Source organism: Diadema antillarum, unplaced genomic scaffold (genome assembly GCF_040938485.1).
Source record: "Diadema antillarum isolate AM-2024a unplaced genomic scaffold, OU_Dant_1.0 scf00000097, whole genome shotgun sequence".
Classification (NCBI taxonomy): Eukaryota; Metazoa; Echinodermata; class Echinoidea; order Diadematoida; family Diadematidae; genus Diadema; species Diadema antillarum.
In genome coordinates this window covers 1,963,732-1,983,553 of record NW_027270986.1, presented here as the reverse complement: position 1 = coordinate 1,983,553, position 19,822 = coordinate 1,963,732, and the positions used below count along the sequence as shown (strand labels likewise).

The window sequence follows — 19,822 nt, the reverse complement described above, 5'->3', positions numbered from 1 at the left end:
TCTATGCAGGAATTGTATATACATTAGACAACTAACACCCCATTAAGATTCCCCCTGTCTAGTAGAATATAAGGAAATCCCGGAAGAAAGCAAGACAATGTTTTTTGTTTGTTTGTTTGTTTGCTTTAATCCAAACTCGGCAAAGAGGTGAGAGGGACTCTTGTTTAGAGTTCTCTGGTCATCTAGCATGAGGTTGGCATACATTTCTATGGAAACCAGTTGGTGTGCTTTTTTTTTTCTTCAGAAGAAGTGGGCAGTTTGTTGTGCGCACATACATGTGCACTCAGCCATGAACAGCGCAGGTCACCAGAAGTGTGTGCTGTGTTCACTCTGAGACCGTTTTGAGTCCCCTCGTCTCCAGTAAACATGGCTAAAGGTTGTGCTAGACCAGTGATAGGTTGTCTAGCACAATATTCACGCCAGACTCATACTTTGTGCAGTGACCGTCTACATTGTGGAGTCCCCATCGTCTGAGGTGAACACAGAATGACCTCTTGAGGTTGTGCCATGTTTTGGCTTGACTTTAAATAGGAGTATAAGACAAAAATGTCAGATTGTACCCATTTGGACATTTATGTATTAATTATCATTTTGATATTTATATTTATATATCGTCTGTTGAGAATGAGAAGAGCTTTAAGTTGTCTTGAACACTGGGTTTTGTGGCAACTTAACGTCCTCATCATTCTCAACCGACGATGTGGACATTCACATATTTGTCAAAGGTGAAGAATGGTGTCAAATACATAAACAAATAGATTACTTTCACATCTCTGGTCCGTCTTGCAAAATTTAGTGTCACAGAATACAACTGATGTGTTGCCGTTACCATGTTGAGTAGAAGGTGCACAGCAAATACTGCACGATATTAAAAAATACCCAAACACGGCAAGCCAATTTGATCCAACCTGTAAACATCAGTTTCCTCCTCCAAAAACAGGGCACTTGCACACAGTGCCACACACCTGCAACATGGTCATATACATTTTTCTTTGGTGCCATTTTTTTAATTTTGTTTTGAAATTTCATTTGCATTGAAAACATGCAAACAGTCTCTCAAAGTAATTAACATCTCCTCTTGTAAGACTTATTTCATTCATGTCTTTGTCTACCCCAAAGCATTCTCCGCAACCCACACCAGAAGATATGGATTTCTATGAATTAATCCCTAAAATCTTTCCGCTGAAACTATACGTGGGTAAGACGATTACGTACTATAGACACCTCATACTTCACAAGTCTAATTTTTCATGAATTGGGACTTCTGCACAATTTCTCGAGTGGTTAAATTGTGATCACAAAATAGAGCGTTAAATGGAGCAATGTATGTGTGCACGCTGCATTTATGTTGGGATCAGAGTTAATGTTTGTGTGTTGGTAAATTCATGAATAGCACCTAATCCTCAAAACTCACAAAGCCCTCCCCGACGACATATGCGCCATACCCAATATTTACAAATTATAAAAAGGAAGATTTTTGATGATCAATCCTGTATTATATTTTATCTTTTTTTTTATATAGTATTCAATAGACCCACATGTAAAAATGAAAAATCTATCTGCTACATGAACCTCAGATTATTGTCTTACAGCAGAGCATACACATATTCCATGAATTTGATGAGTGCGCAACACAAAGCTCAGAACTGTTTCAAGCATAATAGACCAGCACATCTTTATAAGTTACCATCTGAAGAAAATGAAAAAAAAAATACATGTTAATATACAAAATTCAAAAGATATATGGATTAGTATACAAATGTGTTAATATAGAATATAGAAATTTGTAGACATATACATGCACATATCAGACGGCTGTGTAAAAATGTGAAGATTTCTGTATTCCCTGAGACAAACTGATACACACTTTAATTTGTTGTGGGTGGATTGGAACTGTAAAAAAAGAGAAAAAGATGACAAAAACAATGCCTCCTGTGACACTTTGTGGTGGAGACTTATGGTAGTAACAACCCAAAGTATGGCAACCCCAAATTCAGAAGGACACTTGTCACATAAATGCACCAATGGTTAAGATTCTGTGGTTGAAAGTCACCAAACACCTGTACTGCGAGACATATACATATACATATTCACAGTCATTGAAATAAAGCTAAAAATACTCATGATTACATTCAGATATTCTTACTGGCAATAAGATGATGATTGATTCAAACAATGTGAAACAGTAGAACAGTATAGTTTTCAAATCTTGTGATAATTTTTTGATGATAAAACGTGAGATGATCACAGACAAGTAGTTATCCAAACTTTGATATTAGAGACAATTTCTCACAAACAGAAAAATTAAAAAAGAAATAAAAAGAAAGTGAAAATATTTTTTCTCTACAAGCATAGCTTACAGACTGAACAACATCTATGGTAATCACAAAGCTTCTTAATTTAGTATCAGAAATTACTCCTCTTTTGTTGCTGTGTTGCTTTTTTTTTTGACCAGCAGCCCATGTCCAAGTGCTCCAAACGAAGAATTCATAAAGCTATAGCTGTTCAAGTACCAAAACACAAACAATGCAGTAAATTCTTCTTTACACCTTTCTTGTCACCAACTGAGAATAAGAACATTTGAATGCTTAATGGTATACACACAAGTGTAGACATAAATAGTACCAACTTAACTAACGGCAGCATGACGACTCAACACAGCTGCTTTTCTTCACTAAAGTTGAAATGATATTTGACACTTTGGAAAGACAACTTAATCACAGCATGCATCGATCAATCACCCTGTTCCATCTGGGATTTTTCCTGTATATTTTCCCCTTCTTTTTGAGCAATTTTGACATTCATGGGATGCAGGCAGTGTTCTTCATCTTTCCAACACAGTCCAAAAGACAAAAATGATAAAGTACTTTTTTGCTTGACAGCGACATCAGGGCAGGCACAATAATGATATGCCCTTCATCACACCGTCTTAAAATCCGAACCACAACCACTGTACTGCCCATGTCCATTCATGCTGATGGAATTTGACATGGGATAGCAGCATACTGTTTGATTGTGTTCTGTTAGGAATACTACCATTCCCAAGGACAACCCTGACACTTAACTCTTCTGACGACAGAAAATGAATTATAGGCAGGTTGAGGGCTTCATAGTTTGTACGCTCCACGCCCTATTGTGTCTAACAAGTTTGCGTCCATGGCAGCGTAGGTGGCTTTCGCCTTATCCGCCACGTACAGCCGGTCGGCTATCTCGCCTGGGTTGAAACCCTGGCTCACGAGGGCTCTCTTCTTGTGCTTGAACGTCGTCGTGATGTCCATCTCGGACATGATGCGGATGAACTTGGGACAGGCGTAGTCTGGCAGATGGTTGATGGCGTGGTCGTAGAGCTGTTTGGGGTCAAAAGCCTCGCCATCCTGGAGGACAATGGCTGCCATGCCAGCTCTTCCTTCACACCCTACATGAAAAGAAATGAAACGGACCAAGCTGGTAACTCTCTTGATTAAAACACCCGCAATCACTAGCAGTGAATGTCTACTGCAGCTTCAAGGACACAATATGCAAGTATACTGACACTTGCACATACTCGTCTTTGAATTTAATCACTTTTGGCAGCCAAGTACAAAATGTTCCCTTTAAAAACAAACTACAATCAAGAGTTGTTGCAGTGGTATGAATTAGTTATGTGTATTTCCATAACTAAATAGTTAATTTTATGAAGAGGACTTACTGCAATAATAAAAAGGCATGCCGCCCTTACAGCTCAAAAGCTCACAAGCTTTTAATAATATACTTCATTATCCCCACAGTGCACGCTTTTGCGGTAAGGAATTTGGACACAGTGAATGAACGACTTTTCTTCTTTCATTATTAACCTGTTCCTCCTGCAATTCTCCAACCGAAGAACCGTCAATGCCCCAAACAAAAGTCTCTACGCCCCTGGTACATAACATACCTGACTAACTCAGTACTACATCCTGTCTGACTCCTTACTTGACCACCGTAGAAAGCAATTATCATCCATGACTGAGGTAGAACAACCTCCCAACTGATGACACCATACTTCGCTACAAATCTGGTACACATAAAAGGTGCATGGTCGCGGTGGTTTAGTCAAATGCGTACGCGGGCGCACGGCGCAAGTTTCCTATAGAGACCTACGCTATTGACTCCTCTTTAGCGCTTACGCTGTGGCCCACTTCCCCGAGTCCCAAGAAGTCCCATCCACTGTAGTCAGTGGTCCGATCACAGTTTGGCGCATGATTCGGCTGAGGGGATGACAGCTTTAGCAAACTTCTTTTGTGATGTCATAATAAGAAGCACATATGCACGTACCTTGGCATTACTACAGACTGCATGATGCGCAGAGAAGACAACGAAGGCAATGGTACTTAGCAACACCTATGCGCTTTACTCTTGATGACAGCTCAACTTCGGCAATCTTCGTATCAATGCTAACGGTGATCGGCAGTATCATCAACAGCGCCCTCTACACCACCGGGACTATGCGCCTTTAAGCTACACTCACATGATTTCAGTCTTACAAGAAGATGTACTTATTCACATATATTTCTTTATTTCATTTCCTCCACTTTAATATGAAATAACATATTTTATGACAAATCAGACTTCAAACCTATTCAGATTTCATTTGAATAACAAGGACTACCAGGGTATCTCTAATCTCACTTGACAATATGGGTATGCATCACACTTTAAAGGGATTGTATAGTTTTGGTTGAGACCTAACTTCAGGTTTCTAAAAGTTTTTGGTGAGATATTGAGAAATCTCCTATGAAATATAAAAGATCATGTAATTCTAAAAGGCATTCAACGTTGTTTGATGAAAATTGCTTTTGAAATGGCTGAGATACCAAAACAGAGTAATCCTAATAAAAGGTGGGACCCAGCTTTTATTATGATCACTTTAATTTACTTTGTTTTTGGATGTCTCAGCAATTCCAAAACCGATTTTCATCAAATAAACTTTGAACTTGTCTTAGAATGGTGTGCTCTGCACTAGTTAATGACTGGTTTCTTGGTATCTCGCAAAAAGTTAAAAGCCCAATCCTCGCCTCCACCAATACTACACCATCCTTTAAACCCTTTGATTATGGGGTGCCATGTCAGCCATGTAGTAAGTTTTACACAAAATGTACTGTCTTGGAAACAACAAATTAACTAAACAACAAACAAACCAAAATTTCACACAAAATGCACACTACTCTGCAATTGTTACAAGATTTTACAGTAATACCAGAACTTTATACAGGTCATTCACGTTTTATTTTGACAATTCAATTATGTACATAATACGACCAGCACCAGATACCTTTCTCGACTATTACATGGGACCTTCATTCTGCATAAAGCTCACTTGACTAACCCAGCACTTCCAGCTCGCTCATCGTGTGACCATTTTAGTACTACCATCTTTTGCAGTCTCTCATGAACTAATCTGGGACTCCCGGTACTACACACGTACATACTCCTCACCTCCCTATTAAACACACGGTGATCTCGCAAACTGACACCTCACTTGACTAACCCAGCACTTCCAACTCATTTATCACGCTATTATTTTAGTACTACCTTCTTTAGCTGTCTCTCACAAACTGATCTGGGACCTGGGACAACTGACACTTCACTTGACTAACCTGGTACTTCCACCCCGTACACATTGCACTCCATGACAGCAGGCAGTCTGCTCATCGCATTGGAGACTTCAGTTGTTGAAACATTCTCTCCTTTCCACCTGTGTCAAGCAGAAGGACAGGAAGCAGGAGGGTGACAGAAAGTCAGATGGACAGATGGATACAACAAGGGTGAGAAATGGTACATAAGTCTTTTTGGCTCTGATTTTCTTTGGACATACGGTACAGTGTACACTAGTCAAATTTACCCATTGCTTTTTAAGTACAGTATCAATTAGGTCCATATGATTTAATTCTAACTAAACTAACTTTATCATACATATATTACACAATTCACTCACAAATGTAAATACTTTGCATTCATACAATCATGGAACATGTATGTTTAAGATTGTATACAGGGCTCGACACTAACGGTGGCCCGGTGGCCCCGGGCCACCAAAAACGCACGTCAGGACACCAAAATTTCAGAAATGAAGAATTTGGTGGCCTGATCGGGCCACCAAAAAAGGTAAGATGTTTGCCTTTAGGCCACCAAAAATAAAAGTTAGTGTGGAGCCCTGTTGTATATATAATGTAATTGTTGGAAATCAAAAATAAATAATGAAATGAAATACACTTCAATTTAATTTCATAGATGCTTGCAAATGTGAAAAAAAGGAAGTGTATGATTTACCTCAGCTTTTGACAATGCATACTTTGACAATATTACTTTGCAAGAACGACTGTAATTCAATACAGAATTTGTATTTCTACAGACATTTTGATATTGAGATAAATGCCCGTACAGACAAAAGAGAAATTAAAAAAGAAGAAGATGAAAAGGTAAATTGACATCAAACCCGAAAAGGAGGCTGAATTAGAAGAACCTTGAGTAAGGATGAGGCTCCAATCACAATGTGTATCGTGACAGTTCTGATTACTTTGTACACTTAACGCTCACAAGTCCAAAACTGAAATCTATGAAAGGACAGATTCACAACTTCCGGCACTATATACTCATTCAAATGTGTTATCAGTTCCTGCATGCATTTGTACTTCCTGCCAACTAGGGGGTCGCATGAACGGTCGTTGGGACGGCAGCATTGCAATGTTTGTTACTGTTTGCACGGGCCTTCCAAAACATTTGATGACATTCAGTTTTGTGCAATATCGAAACTCCAGACTCACTGTATTCACAATGGCAACAAGGACAAAGTGACCACAACAATGACTTTAAGCACTGCCGATCATCTAACCGGTCAAGGACTCAGCGTGTCTGCTACAGCACGGCTGGCCTAAAAACAACTGCAGACGGCACTGCCTTGCACTAAATGCAATAATTGTAACTTATCTAACCTTGCATAAGTAGGAAACTTCACATGCTCTAGATTTATTACAAAAAAAACCCCAAAACAAAACAAAGAAGAATGTTGTGGAGGGATACATTTGATCTTCTTCAATCTTTTGCTTTTATCAATACTGAAGAGCTGAAGCAAATCACTGACTCACACAATATTCTGCAGTCAATACACACTATATTATAATAGCAAAAAGTGCACTCACCTACACCTGAAATGCATAATTGTCTGAGAAATCTATTCGATGCAGAATCCCTAATATACATGTATAAAGGGTCTTTGCCTAGTGAGGCTCTAACTCATTCCAAGAAGGAGAAGACGAAGAAAAAAAAAAACTTCCTTATTCTGCTCTGATGCCCCCGTTTATGGTAAGGTTGTTTTTGCCATCCTGTAATTTATATTGAACAAAAGATACCAACCCCATCCAACCCTCATAGTGTGCAAGGTTACCTACATTTGTACATGTACAACCATTTGAACGAAGGCATCAGCAGTGTCTGACCTCTAGAATAGAGAGCCATTCATAATTGTCTGTGAATAGTGTGCTATTCAGTCATTTAGCAGTGAAGCATATGAAGTATTCACAAGGTTCCATGGTGTTTTTGATATTTGTTTGCAGGTCAAAACCTTTAACTATCTTTTCTCAATAAAATTTTACTGTATTTTTCCCCTGAATCTAATTTACTGATTGAGAACGAAAGCAACGATTGACTGAGAAAAGCATATGTGAAGTATTCACAAGATTCCAAGGTGTGTTTGATATTTGTTTGTGGGTCAAAACGTTGACCATCTTTTTTCAATAAAACTAGAGTGTATTTTTCCTCCGATTCTAACTGATTGAGAACGAAAGGTCTCACATGACCTACATAGAATATTGATACAATGAACCAATATCACTGAACCATGAGACAACCTATTGATATGATGGACCTACAACCTTACATCACTGAACCACACAATGACCTATCTATACAATGGTCCTATGGAGGACTGAACCATATGATACGATACTACAGTGGGTTGGGGGGGGGGTGGTTATCATCTACGAAAGAAATGTCAGTACTATAACAACAACTTATACCTACAGGTACACTAGTTAGCTGTACACTTAATACGAGTGAGTTCCCCCCCCCCCCCCCCCCACCTCCTGCGTTTTTGGGTCTTTAGTTTTACTACATCATTAAGTATAGCTTTATGAAACCGCATGAGTTTATTACACATCGTTCGTGCCTGAGAGTAGGTCAATAAAATCTTTAAAAATACAGCGATTTGCCACAAATGCAGATATGAGGTTAAGACCTCACTTATCTCTCTGTAAAATGTAGAGACAATCATGGGAATAGTTGGCTTACTACAGAGTCTTATTTTCTTGCCATCCTTCTCTGTTGGGTCGCAATGAACCCCATCCCAAATCTCCTGAGCTTTCAAAATGAAATATGGCAAGACTGTGCACAGACTAAGCAAACAATGACTCTGGTAGATCAAAAGGCACCGACTCGACTCCATATGGGGAATCAAGCAGCAATTATAGTGAGGAGGAATTTCTTGAGAGGGAACGGCAGTCACATACAGCACAGTGGAAAGAGTTTGAACAATCAGCAGGCAAACAATCCCTTTTGATGGGACCACTCGGGATAAGATAAGAGGTCTGCATGCCGATAGGAAATGCTCAGTACATAACGGACGGAATTGAATCACACTTCAGCATGAGCGTGTCATGTTCAAGAGTTTGACGCACCTTCACCTTGTCAAAAGTTTAGATTGTTGTCATACTGGAGTTCTTTGACCTACATTGTGATCATGCGATATTTGCTGGAATATTACAAATAAAAACAACAATAAAGATGCCTTGCAAAGTACAAAGTTCTGCACACACAGAAGTCCTACAACAGAAACCCCACTCATAGCCACAATACAACGGGTACAGTATGAAATGCTGGCTCAACTACGAATGAGACCAAGAATATATGCACTGATAAGGGCTGTTGAGCAACAATGTCAAGGCCGATCAACTGCGCTATAAACGGTTTCTGTAGTCTCTGCAGAAAGGCATATTTCATCTCGTGCAATGAATGTCAGTGGCATGAAACAGCCAGCAACATTGAAAAAGACACTGACATTTGGTAAAGGACAAGTTCACCTTCATAGACATGTGGGTTGAGTGAATGCAGCAATATTAGTAGAACACATCAATGAGATTTTGAGGTTTGAAAGTTGGCATTAATTATAGACAGAATGTGTTTAATGAGGCCTGCTTAATTTCAGTTTAATCTGATAATCCCTTCATTGTTGTTACTCAGGTGGTTCACTTCCTGTTTTTTGTCCCATTCATCCCACAGCCAGCATGGTTTGGTAAAAAGATTAAGCGCTTGAATAGACACTGTACTTCAGAGCCTCTTTTCACAGTTCACACTTTTGCAGAGTTTGTGCTTTCTTTCCAATATTTAGGTTAGGAGAGTCCATTTGATTTGAGTTATACATCATTTTAAAGCTTAGAGTCTGCTCTTTCAGAATATGGTCTTAACTAAAAATTCATGTCTGGCGACTTTTTGTTTGTTTTGAGGTGCAGGGTCACATATAAAGAAAGTATAAGTAAATTCAAGATATTCTCACTTATCTCACATGATACAAGAGCACTCGACTTCTCTCTTTCAGAAGTCAGAGGAAATAATATTACCCCTAACATTAGTCAGTAACATGTCGAAGAAATGTGTTCTTTATTCAAAAAGTCAAGTTTTGTGAAATTCTCTTTTTTTCCCCTTATATTGTTGTACGTATGTGACATCACACACTGTAGTAGTCTTCTCCTCCAGCAGTGATTGCACAGATACTTTAAAAATTCATAACTTTTAAACGGATTGTCGGATTTTCCCCAAACTTTCACTGATGTGTTCTACTAATATTGTTGCCTTCACTCAATCCACATGTATATGAAGGTGAACTTGTCCTTTAAAAAACTATATACATTAATGGTAGAGGCATAAATACAGAAAATAAACAAACAACAACAAATTTTGGGCTTATACTTCACTGCATTCGTCAGTACACTTGCAAAATAATGGCAACTCTTTCATCTCATTGATTATGTATGTGGTTTTTTACTTCACGAAATTATGCCTTTGGATGATATTTTAGAGCGCTGACCACATACACAGAGACTCCAACCCCAAGCACCTTCTGACCTGGAGATTCTCCCGCCCAAAACCCCTAGCAAACGGGAGACTCCAAGTTGATGTGTGCGAAGCGTGAAGTTCCTAGGATTCTAGATGTTCTCTGGTGCTATCTAAGGCTTATTTTTTCAACATATGATAGAAATAAGTAAGAAATCCTTTCCACCGGGAGACACAGAGCCAAGGCTTGAGAAATCAAATCTCAAACGGGAGAACGGGAGATTGTGCAAAAATGGGCTTTCGGCGGGAGATCTCCCGTCGAAAACGGGAGAGTTGGAGTCTCTGCATACATATCTGACAGTATTCAAAGTGAATGAAAATGACAAGATACTGTAAAAGTGGAATTTTTTGCACAAGTGATTGTTGTGAACGTTTGGCCCGGTAAGATGAATTTCCCCTGTTTTTAATTCCTCGAAAACCAGATTTTTCACATGTTAACAACTCAAAATTTGTTTGTTTTCATTTCATTTTCACACTAGTCTCTTGCTAAACGAAATGAGCAAAAAATCTCCCCTTTAATAAACAGTAGCCAATTTTCATGTGGATTCATAGTTTAGGCCAACATGATTTTTAGTAGAGAGAGAAAAGGGGCAGGAGTTTCACCTGAAGGTGTCCCCTAAGCGGTCCTTGAAGTAGACGTAGCCATCCACACCGAACATCATGAGGTCACCACTGTTGAAGTAAAGGTCACCAGGCTTGCGAACATTGCGGACCAGTTTGTTCTCTGTCTGCTTCGCGGCCCCGCGGTAGCCCAGGAACTTGTTGAGCTTGTCCTGTTTGAAGAGCAGAAGTCCCACCTCACCTAGAAATAGAGTGGACAGAGTAGAAAGCATTAACTCTTAACGTGCCATGGTCGCCGATCGGCGACCATAGTCCTGACGTGCCATGGTCGCCGATCGGCGACTAAGAAGAGCAAGAAAACTCCTGCTCATTAAAATGTTTGTGGTATCATAATTACTTGCACTATAAAACTGCCATTGATATATAATGATAGCAGATAAGTGTATCTATCGTTTGAACTAAATATTTGTGTATGCTTACATAGGATTTTTTAGAGTAAATTCATGATTTTTCGACAAGGTATGTTTTCTTCGCGCCGGGAAAATTCGGCGTGAGCGCACCCTCTGTGAGCTGTGTATAAATCAAAAGTCTCATTGGTAAACCACGCGTGTGTACGCTATTGAGTCTGCGTGTCTTTTCTATGAGGTTCCAGTCGTCTTGTTCCGCTTGGATGCTGTCCTGCGGGACGGCTGAAAGCATGCTTTCATTTTGTCCCTCAGAGAAGGTCAGCTTTTATTTTGACGGTCAAGCCTTTCATCCTTTTGTCTGTTTGATGTACTGTAATCGTCCCGACGCTTACATACAATCAGATACAAAAGAAGAAAACGCCTTTGTCCTTGTGTATGCACGCGTACCAGCAAGCGAAAACTTGACTCGTGAACTAAGCCGCACGGCACATCCATATAATTTGCGTTGACGTGATCGTCATTGTTTTTAGCCTGTCATTGCCGGTCTCCTTGTTCAAATGAAAGTGAATACCAGGAGAAATTTAGGTTGGCGTACTTTAGGACTAAAGACAGAATGGTAGAAAAAGAGGGGGAGGTGAAAAGGGTATAAAAATACCCAGGTATAGTCCCCATTTGTGTATGAATGTGTCATTACATAATATCATTAGCGCTAGAAAGAGTTCGATATACACACCTTGAGAAAGGGAAGTACTGAATACATAATGCAGCTGGTATGGTAGTGCCCGACATCATAGTAATTTCGTACGCATATTTCTGCGTACTTACGATCTTCAATACTCGCGGGACCTCGTAGACTGGCCTCACAAATCGTTTATAAGGACCGAAACCGCAAAAATAGAATGCAACACAAAAATGCAAAAACGTTAAGAAATTCACATTTTACCTCAGATTTAGAAGAAGATGTCGATTTATCGCAAGATTTTATCATGGGAACTATTCAAAATGTTCGTATTAGACATTTTGCGGTGAGAAAAAAAAATGAGCCTCATTAGCCGATTCTTTTTCTCTTTGTCCTCCCCTCGGTAAGAATACTAGTAGGTACATGTAGTGAACCTTGGGTAAGAATTGTGGTTCTGGTGCAAGAACAAGATGTGAAAGCATTGACTATGCCATTACGAAAATCATGTACCTAATTATAATGCGATTTTTTTTTTGCGGTTGTAAAAGACAACTTTTGATTTTTTTTTTTAAATTTTTGGAGAGAAAGATATACTTGAAGCCTATTCTCCAAAAACCTGAGTGAATAATTTGCGTACTTTTGCTGAATTCGTATTTTCAGGACTTTGTGAATAACCGGTGTTATTTTTTGCAGACATTTCATCCACTTTGTGCTGAATTCAAAGCCACAAAAAAGGCGTTCGGTGATACGATCCGCTCTCCTACTGTATACATAGTAAACGATTCATAGACATTCACAAAGCACACATCGCGATAGCTAATGTCCTATCTTTTTGGCCCTTTGTATGCGTTGATTGTGTACTTTCTTCTGACGATAAGTGTCCCATGTTTTGCAAAATGGTAAAGTGCTCAACAAAACTAGTCAACAAAAGGAATTCCAATGTTGACATTGATCAAATCCAAAAACGTACGTGAAGGACTTTCCAAGATAGCGGAAGTCATTCAAACTGACTAAACTCTCACTAAAACCCTGTGGACTTACGAACCTTATTGCTATCTGCACCGCGTAGTGCGCCGTGTTTTCATTTCTGTTGTTGTTATCGTACGTATCGAGGGCTGCAAATTATTATGACGTTACACTTCTGAAGATCGTTTTATAACGGATTTTTGACTCGGTGAAAAATCCATCGGAAATACAAAATAAAGATATTACTTTTGACATTTCTGGGCAATGAATCGAACCGCGATATGTCTTTATTTCTTCTTATTGTTGTTGTGTATCAATGAGCTCCTCATATACTTGGCGAGCAACTCTCTTGCACTTCCTCTTCTACAAAATTTCGTGAATAAATTTGGCAAATACAACAGATCACAGTACTGTAGGCTGTCTTACTTGACACCTGACGCTGTTTTACGTAATTTGTGCAAAGTGCAACGTGATTTTGACCTTTTTTTAGCTTAGCTTTTTTGTTCTAATCTAAGATAGAACTAAGTGTACCCGTATAATCAAACCTTTTGTTGTGGAACTTGCCTTGATTCTTGTTTGTGTGTTGTTTGATATGTGTGTGTGTGTGTGTGTGTTCTTTTTTTTTGGGGGGGGGAGGGGTACTATCCATACAAACGATCAAGACGCAGCCTTTTTCAATATTCAATAATTGGTGCAATTTGGTCATACAAGAATGTCGTTAACTCAAATCTTTACTTCACAAAATAAGTGAAGAAGTCGAGGTAAAATTATTATATCTCTCTATGATATATGAATAACTTCAAATTATTGTTGTAACGTTAACCTCAATATCCACCTGTCCCTTCTCTCTCTCTCTCTCTCTCTCTCTCTCTTTCTGACAGAATCGCTTTGTCTCTCAAACTCTTGTTGTTACTAATACCCTATTGGCGAATTTCATTTCTTCTTTTTTTTTCTCTCTCTCTCTTTTTTTTTTTTTTTTGGGGGGGGGAGAACTATATACTCTAAAGAGGAATTGCTGTACAAGGCTTCGTGCATTGTTTCTTCGTACCTTGCGTCTCGTATGATTTGATGCGGATATAAAAACTGTTAGCTTACATGTTGACGTTGTTGTACAGTACGTTTGCATGGAGTGTATGATTTGATGAATTCCTTTGTTGTGCATGTTTTCAGCTTCGCTTATTATACTTTTCCAACCTTACATGCAACTAAGTGTGCTAATAATCATACTCTTGCTTTGTTTGTATGTGTGCTTTTGAGTCTTGTTTGTCGGTTGTTTATTTGATTTTGTGTTTTTAGGCGAAGAAGAAACTGACGACCTCGATCTATGTATCAGAGAGAGAGAGAGAGAGAGAGAGTAAGAAATATACGCATATTATATACTTATATATTTATATATATATATATATGTATGTATATATACATATATATATATGTATATATATATTATATGCACACATGTTTATTATTATTATTATTATTATCGTTATACTGTATGTCATAGATAACTATTTTTGGAACGTCGAGTTCCATTTCCATTCGTCACTTTCTCTCTCTCTCTCTCTCTCTCTCTCTCTCTCTGTCTTTCTGGCAATAGTATTCTCTCTTCAAACTGATCTCACTCCACATATACAACCTGTTACTGAATATACATTGCACCTTCTCTCGTCAATAACTCTAGATACTACTAGTATCCTTCAGTAGTTACATACACTTCAGTTTTGCAATCTCACTATAATTGATCAGCTTTGATCTGACATTACACACTCAGCAACGCTGATTAAATTACAAATAAGAAACAAGGTTGTCTTTATGTTTGTAGTTTCTTTTCGTTGTTTGTTTGTTTGATTGATTGACATCTTGTTTCTTTGCTTGATATTTTGTTGCCCCGGCGGCTCAATCCCACTTACCAGCATTGCCTTCTTCTTTATAGCTGCTACACGGGTACGATGATTTTTGAAGTCCTTTGATTCTCTCTTTCTATCATTTTGCATCATGGTAATTTTGTTGGAAAGATTTTAGTTTTTACTGCACCTTTTTTTTTCCCTCATGTTTTTTTTTTTTACCTCAAATAACGTGATCATACTAATCATATAATGTTTAACAATTTTATATATATTTTCTTTTTTTTTTCAAAACATAAGGATGCGTGCTTGACTTGATCATATTCTTTGATGTGTGGATGCATGACTTTCGCGACGGATGAGTGCTAGACTTTACATTCTGATTTTGCAGTTTTCTCCGATATTACTAAGGTTGTGAGACGTTAGCGGTTAAAATGTCGGGAAATGAATCTGCCGTCATGCGAAGGTCCAGCATCAAAACACTTTTCCGAAGTGAAGTACAATTTCTGGGATACCTCTAATATCGCTGATATTCTGTTTGTAAGTGTTACCCAACACCCAATGTACCGATCACGTCAAAAAGCAAAGTAATAGATTTTTTCACATGGTCATAATATTGGTGCGATACGAAAATGAAACTCACTAAGCTCCAAAATAATTTCAGTAAACAATGATATTGTTACCGATCAAAATCTTTTGAAATATTCAGAAATACGCAAACCAAAAATCACTCTCTCCCTTTCTTTACGCCTCCCCCCCCCCCCCCCCCGAATCACCGCACTGCAGTGCACGCAAATGAACTATCAGTAACCTTTGTTTATTTCATATGGATGTGTAGTTCTTGGTCTGTGTGCCATTATGTCCTTCATTTTGAAATAGACTAATTAGTTTGAGAATTTCATATTCCTACAAAACGATGTTCGCATACAGTTCGCGGGAATATTAGACCTAGATGAGGGTCTGATTGCTCTTCAAAATCTGGTGAACGTTTCAGAATGAGGATTATGTAGATATGTGTAGTGCTATATTTTCAAATTCCACTTTGTTCCACGTATCTGGTTTTAACCAGCGCTAGGCGCAACAAGCACGTGGCTTCAACTGCAGGTTTCAGCGGCTGTCCTCGTGGTGCTGTGAGTAAATCGCTTGTTGTGAGCCAAACACGCGTCGTTGTTATGAAGTTACTAAGGTTACACTTTAGTCATGCCGCGATCGCTTTGGTGGTGGGTAGCTACGCAAAACAAGGAACTGACCATTGATCGATTACTCGTAGACTTTTGATGAAATAATAAGGAAGGCATGCGCCGCATTGTCAATAAGATATTTTTTGGTCCGACAGTGTAGCACATTGTTCAAGGCATCCTCGGATTATCTCCGCCTGTGACCATGGGCTCGCACGCCAACGAGCCCCTCACCGACAAAGGACTGCCGATTTCAATAGGGCACGCTCGCCCCTCACACTAACAAAAGAGGGATTACTGTTGGCACTTCCTGCTCAAATGGATAAAAGAGTGGAAAGACTCTCCTCCAAGACCCGGGACAATTACCTTTACTCTCAAAGAGGAACCGGGACTAAATAACCAAAGTTTGGGAATGAACTACTCGGTCAAAAAAGTAAATTGCATGGGCAAAACAAACTGCGAATATCTTTGAAAGTATACGACTCTAGTTGACAAATGTGGTATCATTCGAAAGAAAAAATGTATATCTAAAACTTTGTCACAGAGTCAAACACACGTTCTATTGAAGAAAATTCACAAATAATTCTTCCTTTTCATGCTACCCAAAATTTCTTAATAATTTTTTTATGATATGATTTCTTTCAGCAATATTTCAAATTAGGATAAATATTACTGCAAACTGACGACATGGCACGAAAGAACTACCATTTCTCCACATTTTTTGTGCAGACAACATTTCAAAACAAGCAGTAATTACAGAGATATGACAGTTTGAAATTACCCTGTCTATCCAGATTCGGAGCTTCCGAGCACTGGCTAAAAATCTCTGGCACGTTAGGGGTTTTGGGCCTGGCACATTAAGAGTTAAACAATAACCTTTCACGGGTCAGTGCCAGGACTTGACTTTACAGAATGAGACCTTCAAACACATTATCACATTCTTTGGGTTGGCTGAGGCAGAGATATTACCATGGACGCTTCATTTAATCAGTAATATGTTTAAGGGTGTGTACAGTTCTGGTCGAGGTGAGGATTTAGCATTTAAACGTTTTGTGAGATATTCAGAAACCACTCTATGAGATGTCAAAGAGCATGCAATTCTAAGGGGTATCAAAAGTTTTGTTTGATGAAAATCGGTTTTGGAATGGCTGAGATATCCAAAAACAAGATGAAACAAAGAGATCCTAATAAAAGGAGTGGCCTGTCGCCTTTTATTATTATCACTTTTTTGGATATCTCAGCCATTTGAAAACCAGTTTTCATCAAATAAATGTTGAATCCTTCTTAAAATTACATGCTCTTTCATAATCTCACTTAGGAATGTTCAACACATGAATCCCCACCTCAACCAGTACTGTACAGTTCCTTTAAATTGATGGAAACAGCTTTATGTTTAATAAGGACCCTTGTCATTTTTTTTTCTTGAGGCAAGTTCTATGAGTATGATTGTCATTACTTAAACATAACAGTGTCAATGACAGCTACAGGGCTCCAATATCCAGTACAGTACATATATATCTGCTACAGTCAGGGAAGACTGCAATACTCACTTCATACATACATTGTACATACAGGTTGTACATATTATGAGTATACCTGGAAATGCTGCACAATATATAGGATTGCAGTTTTGAAGATACAACATCATCCTCCTTGAGCAGAAGAGCCTTAATTTGATGCAGTTGCCATAGGAACAGGACGATAAAATACCATAAATTTCTATTCAAGGATCCTATCATTGATTTCACATGTGATTAGTTTGTCTGTGCTGTCTTGGAGGAATTGCTGCATAAGGACAACTGCTGTGAAATCACTTGCACTACCATTCTCAGGCATGATTCAAGATGGCAGAAAACTAAAAATTGGTCTGTTGTTTGGTCAATATAATATGGCGGATATCATATTTCTTGATTTTGTGAAAATATCCAGCTAGCACTCTTTTTCAGTAGCAGCATGTTGGAACAAGATGCTTCCATAGTATGTTGCAGTAGACATGTATATAGGAGACCTCACTAAATAAATCTTTCAGGATGTGCACTTGAATGTAAAAGTGGGTACAGTAGGTACAATGAATGTAGGCAGGCATGTACAGAGTGTACATCCCTGAAAAACGAGTTTAGATGCTAGCATATAAAATGCACATAATCGTCTAAAAAAACAAACAAGAAACAAGAAATGTTGCTTTGGCTTAATCGTTTCAGAGAGCAAGTATTTGAGAATGTAAGCATTTTCATTTGACCTTCAACCCTTGCCCTTTGACCCCATGGCCTGCAGTTCTCTTCAAATAATCACTAGCTGGTATTTTCATGACAAAGTTATTTTTCAAACTATGGGGAAAATAGTGATAGTTTAAACATTGTCACTTCACCTTTAACCCCATGGCCCAAATTTTCCCCTACAGATTCACTGTGCAATTTAATATGTTTACCTAGTTTAATGAAGTGTTACATCATGCATTGAGCAATCTCCAAGGTACGGAGAAAAGAGCAGGCCCTACAATTTGTCACCATTAAATAATACATGTAGAAATTTAGCTTTTAAACCAACTTTTGATTTTTGGCCTTTCATCCCATGACCCAGTAATTCTCAAGAGAGTCATTGTCAGGCACTACATACATACATGTATAACTATGTAAAGTTTCATGAACATACGTACCTTGAGCCATTTCCGAGTAAAATTTATTAAAGCAGTTTTACTTGACCTTGCCCCAAAAACTTCCCTACAAAATCTCTGGTATTGTGTACTCCCTAGAAAGTTCCGTAACAAAATACCTTCGGCTGCAGGCATTGCAGAGATATCCACTATGGGGTGAAATTTATGGAATTAGACCTTAACCTTGACCTCTGACCTTGAGCATATGCACCCAAAAAGTTGATAGGCACAGCCTATAGCCACTCATCCATATCCATCATGCTAAGTTTCATTTGGATACCTCACATGATTCTTCAGTCACATCAATTGTACGCTGTCCACAAAATCGATTACAGACGGACGGAAGGACTGAAGGATGGATGAACGGATGGACAACCCGAAAACATAATGCCTCCGCCAACACTACGTAGCGGAAGCATAAAAAAACAAAACATTAATGTTCAGTGTACCATATGCACAACTAAGATTAACCACTCATGGATATACCAGGACCCTACCCTTAGGCTTAATGCTTTTATTGGAAAAACATGATGCCTCCAATCATGTGATGTATTAAACTATAGAGAGTAACATCAATCTGCTAAATCACATATTCCCTTTTCAGTGGATTCTCTTGTTTTGCAAATTTGTAGTGAGACAATTTGAGAGAATGCCTCCTGACTCTACATATTAAGGAGCAACATTGTGTGTGATGTTATCATTTGCAGCAATTCTAAATTGTGCTCTCTGACAAAAAGGCCATTGGATATGAAACAATACTAGTGAGAAGATACTGTAAAACACAATATTTTCGCAGCATGATATTTCGGCGATTTGCAGCCGACGGCCTTTTTCGCAGCATGAAATTTTCATGAGTTGCATATAACATTCAATGCATATAGTGTAGACAAGAACTTTTGCGTGCATTTTAATTTCGCGAATCTTGGCTCTCGTGAAATTAAAATGCAGGTGAACATTCTTTGTTTTACAGTAGTGTACAGGAGATAGCACATCTTCAAACTGTCTGGTGCATCAACATACATGTGTAACTAGATGTGGCAGGAAGGCAAATCACACACACAGAAGATATAAAGTCCAGGGAAAGCATTCCATCCCATAACTTACTCCTGTAAAACGAGGAATGTGCGCATGCATTTTAATTTCGCGAATTTCGTGAGCGCCAAGGTTCGCGAAATTAAAATGCACGGGAAATTTCTTGTCTACACTATATGCATTGAACGCCCGTGGCAATTCGTGAAAATTTCATGCCACGAAAAAAGCCGTCGGCTCCAATTTGCGAAAATTTCGTGCCGGGAACATGTTTTACAGTAACTCCCACAATGGATTTAACACGCAGTGTAGAACCGTGATTGGGTTAATTGCATGTTCTGAGAATTGATCACTAGTCCCGGTGCACCATCTGTTTCTACTGCAGT

General features: G+C 38.6%; 1 protein-coding gene across 1 annotated transcript in view; it reads right to left on the bottom strand.

Annotated features, from left to right (window-relative positions):
• Positions 1-2,704: 2,704 nt before the first annotated feature.
• LOC139718599 (long-chain fatty acid transport protein 2-like) overlaps positions 2,705-19,822 on the bottom strand; it is a 46,521-nt gene continuing 29,403 nt past the window's right edge. The window contains exons 8-10 of the mRNA XM_071630065.1: positions 10,726-10,924; positions 5,616-5,713; positions 2,705-3,415 (exon numbers count right to left, since the gene is read on the bottom strand). Of these exons, the coding sequence (XP_071486166.1) occupies positions 3,108-3,415; positions 5,616-5,713; positions 10,726-10,924 (605 nt within the window). The 3' untranslated portion in view covers positions 2,705-3,107. The remainder of the gene's footprint in view (positions 3,416-5,615; positions 5,714-10,725; positions 10,925-19,822) is intronic.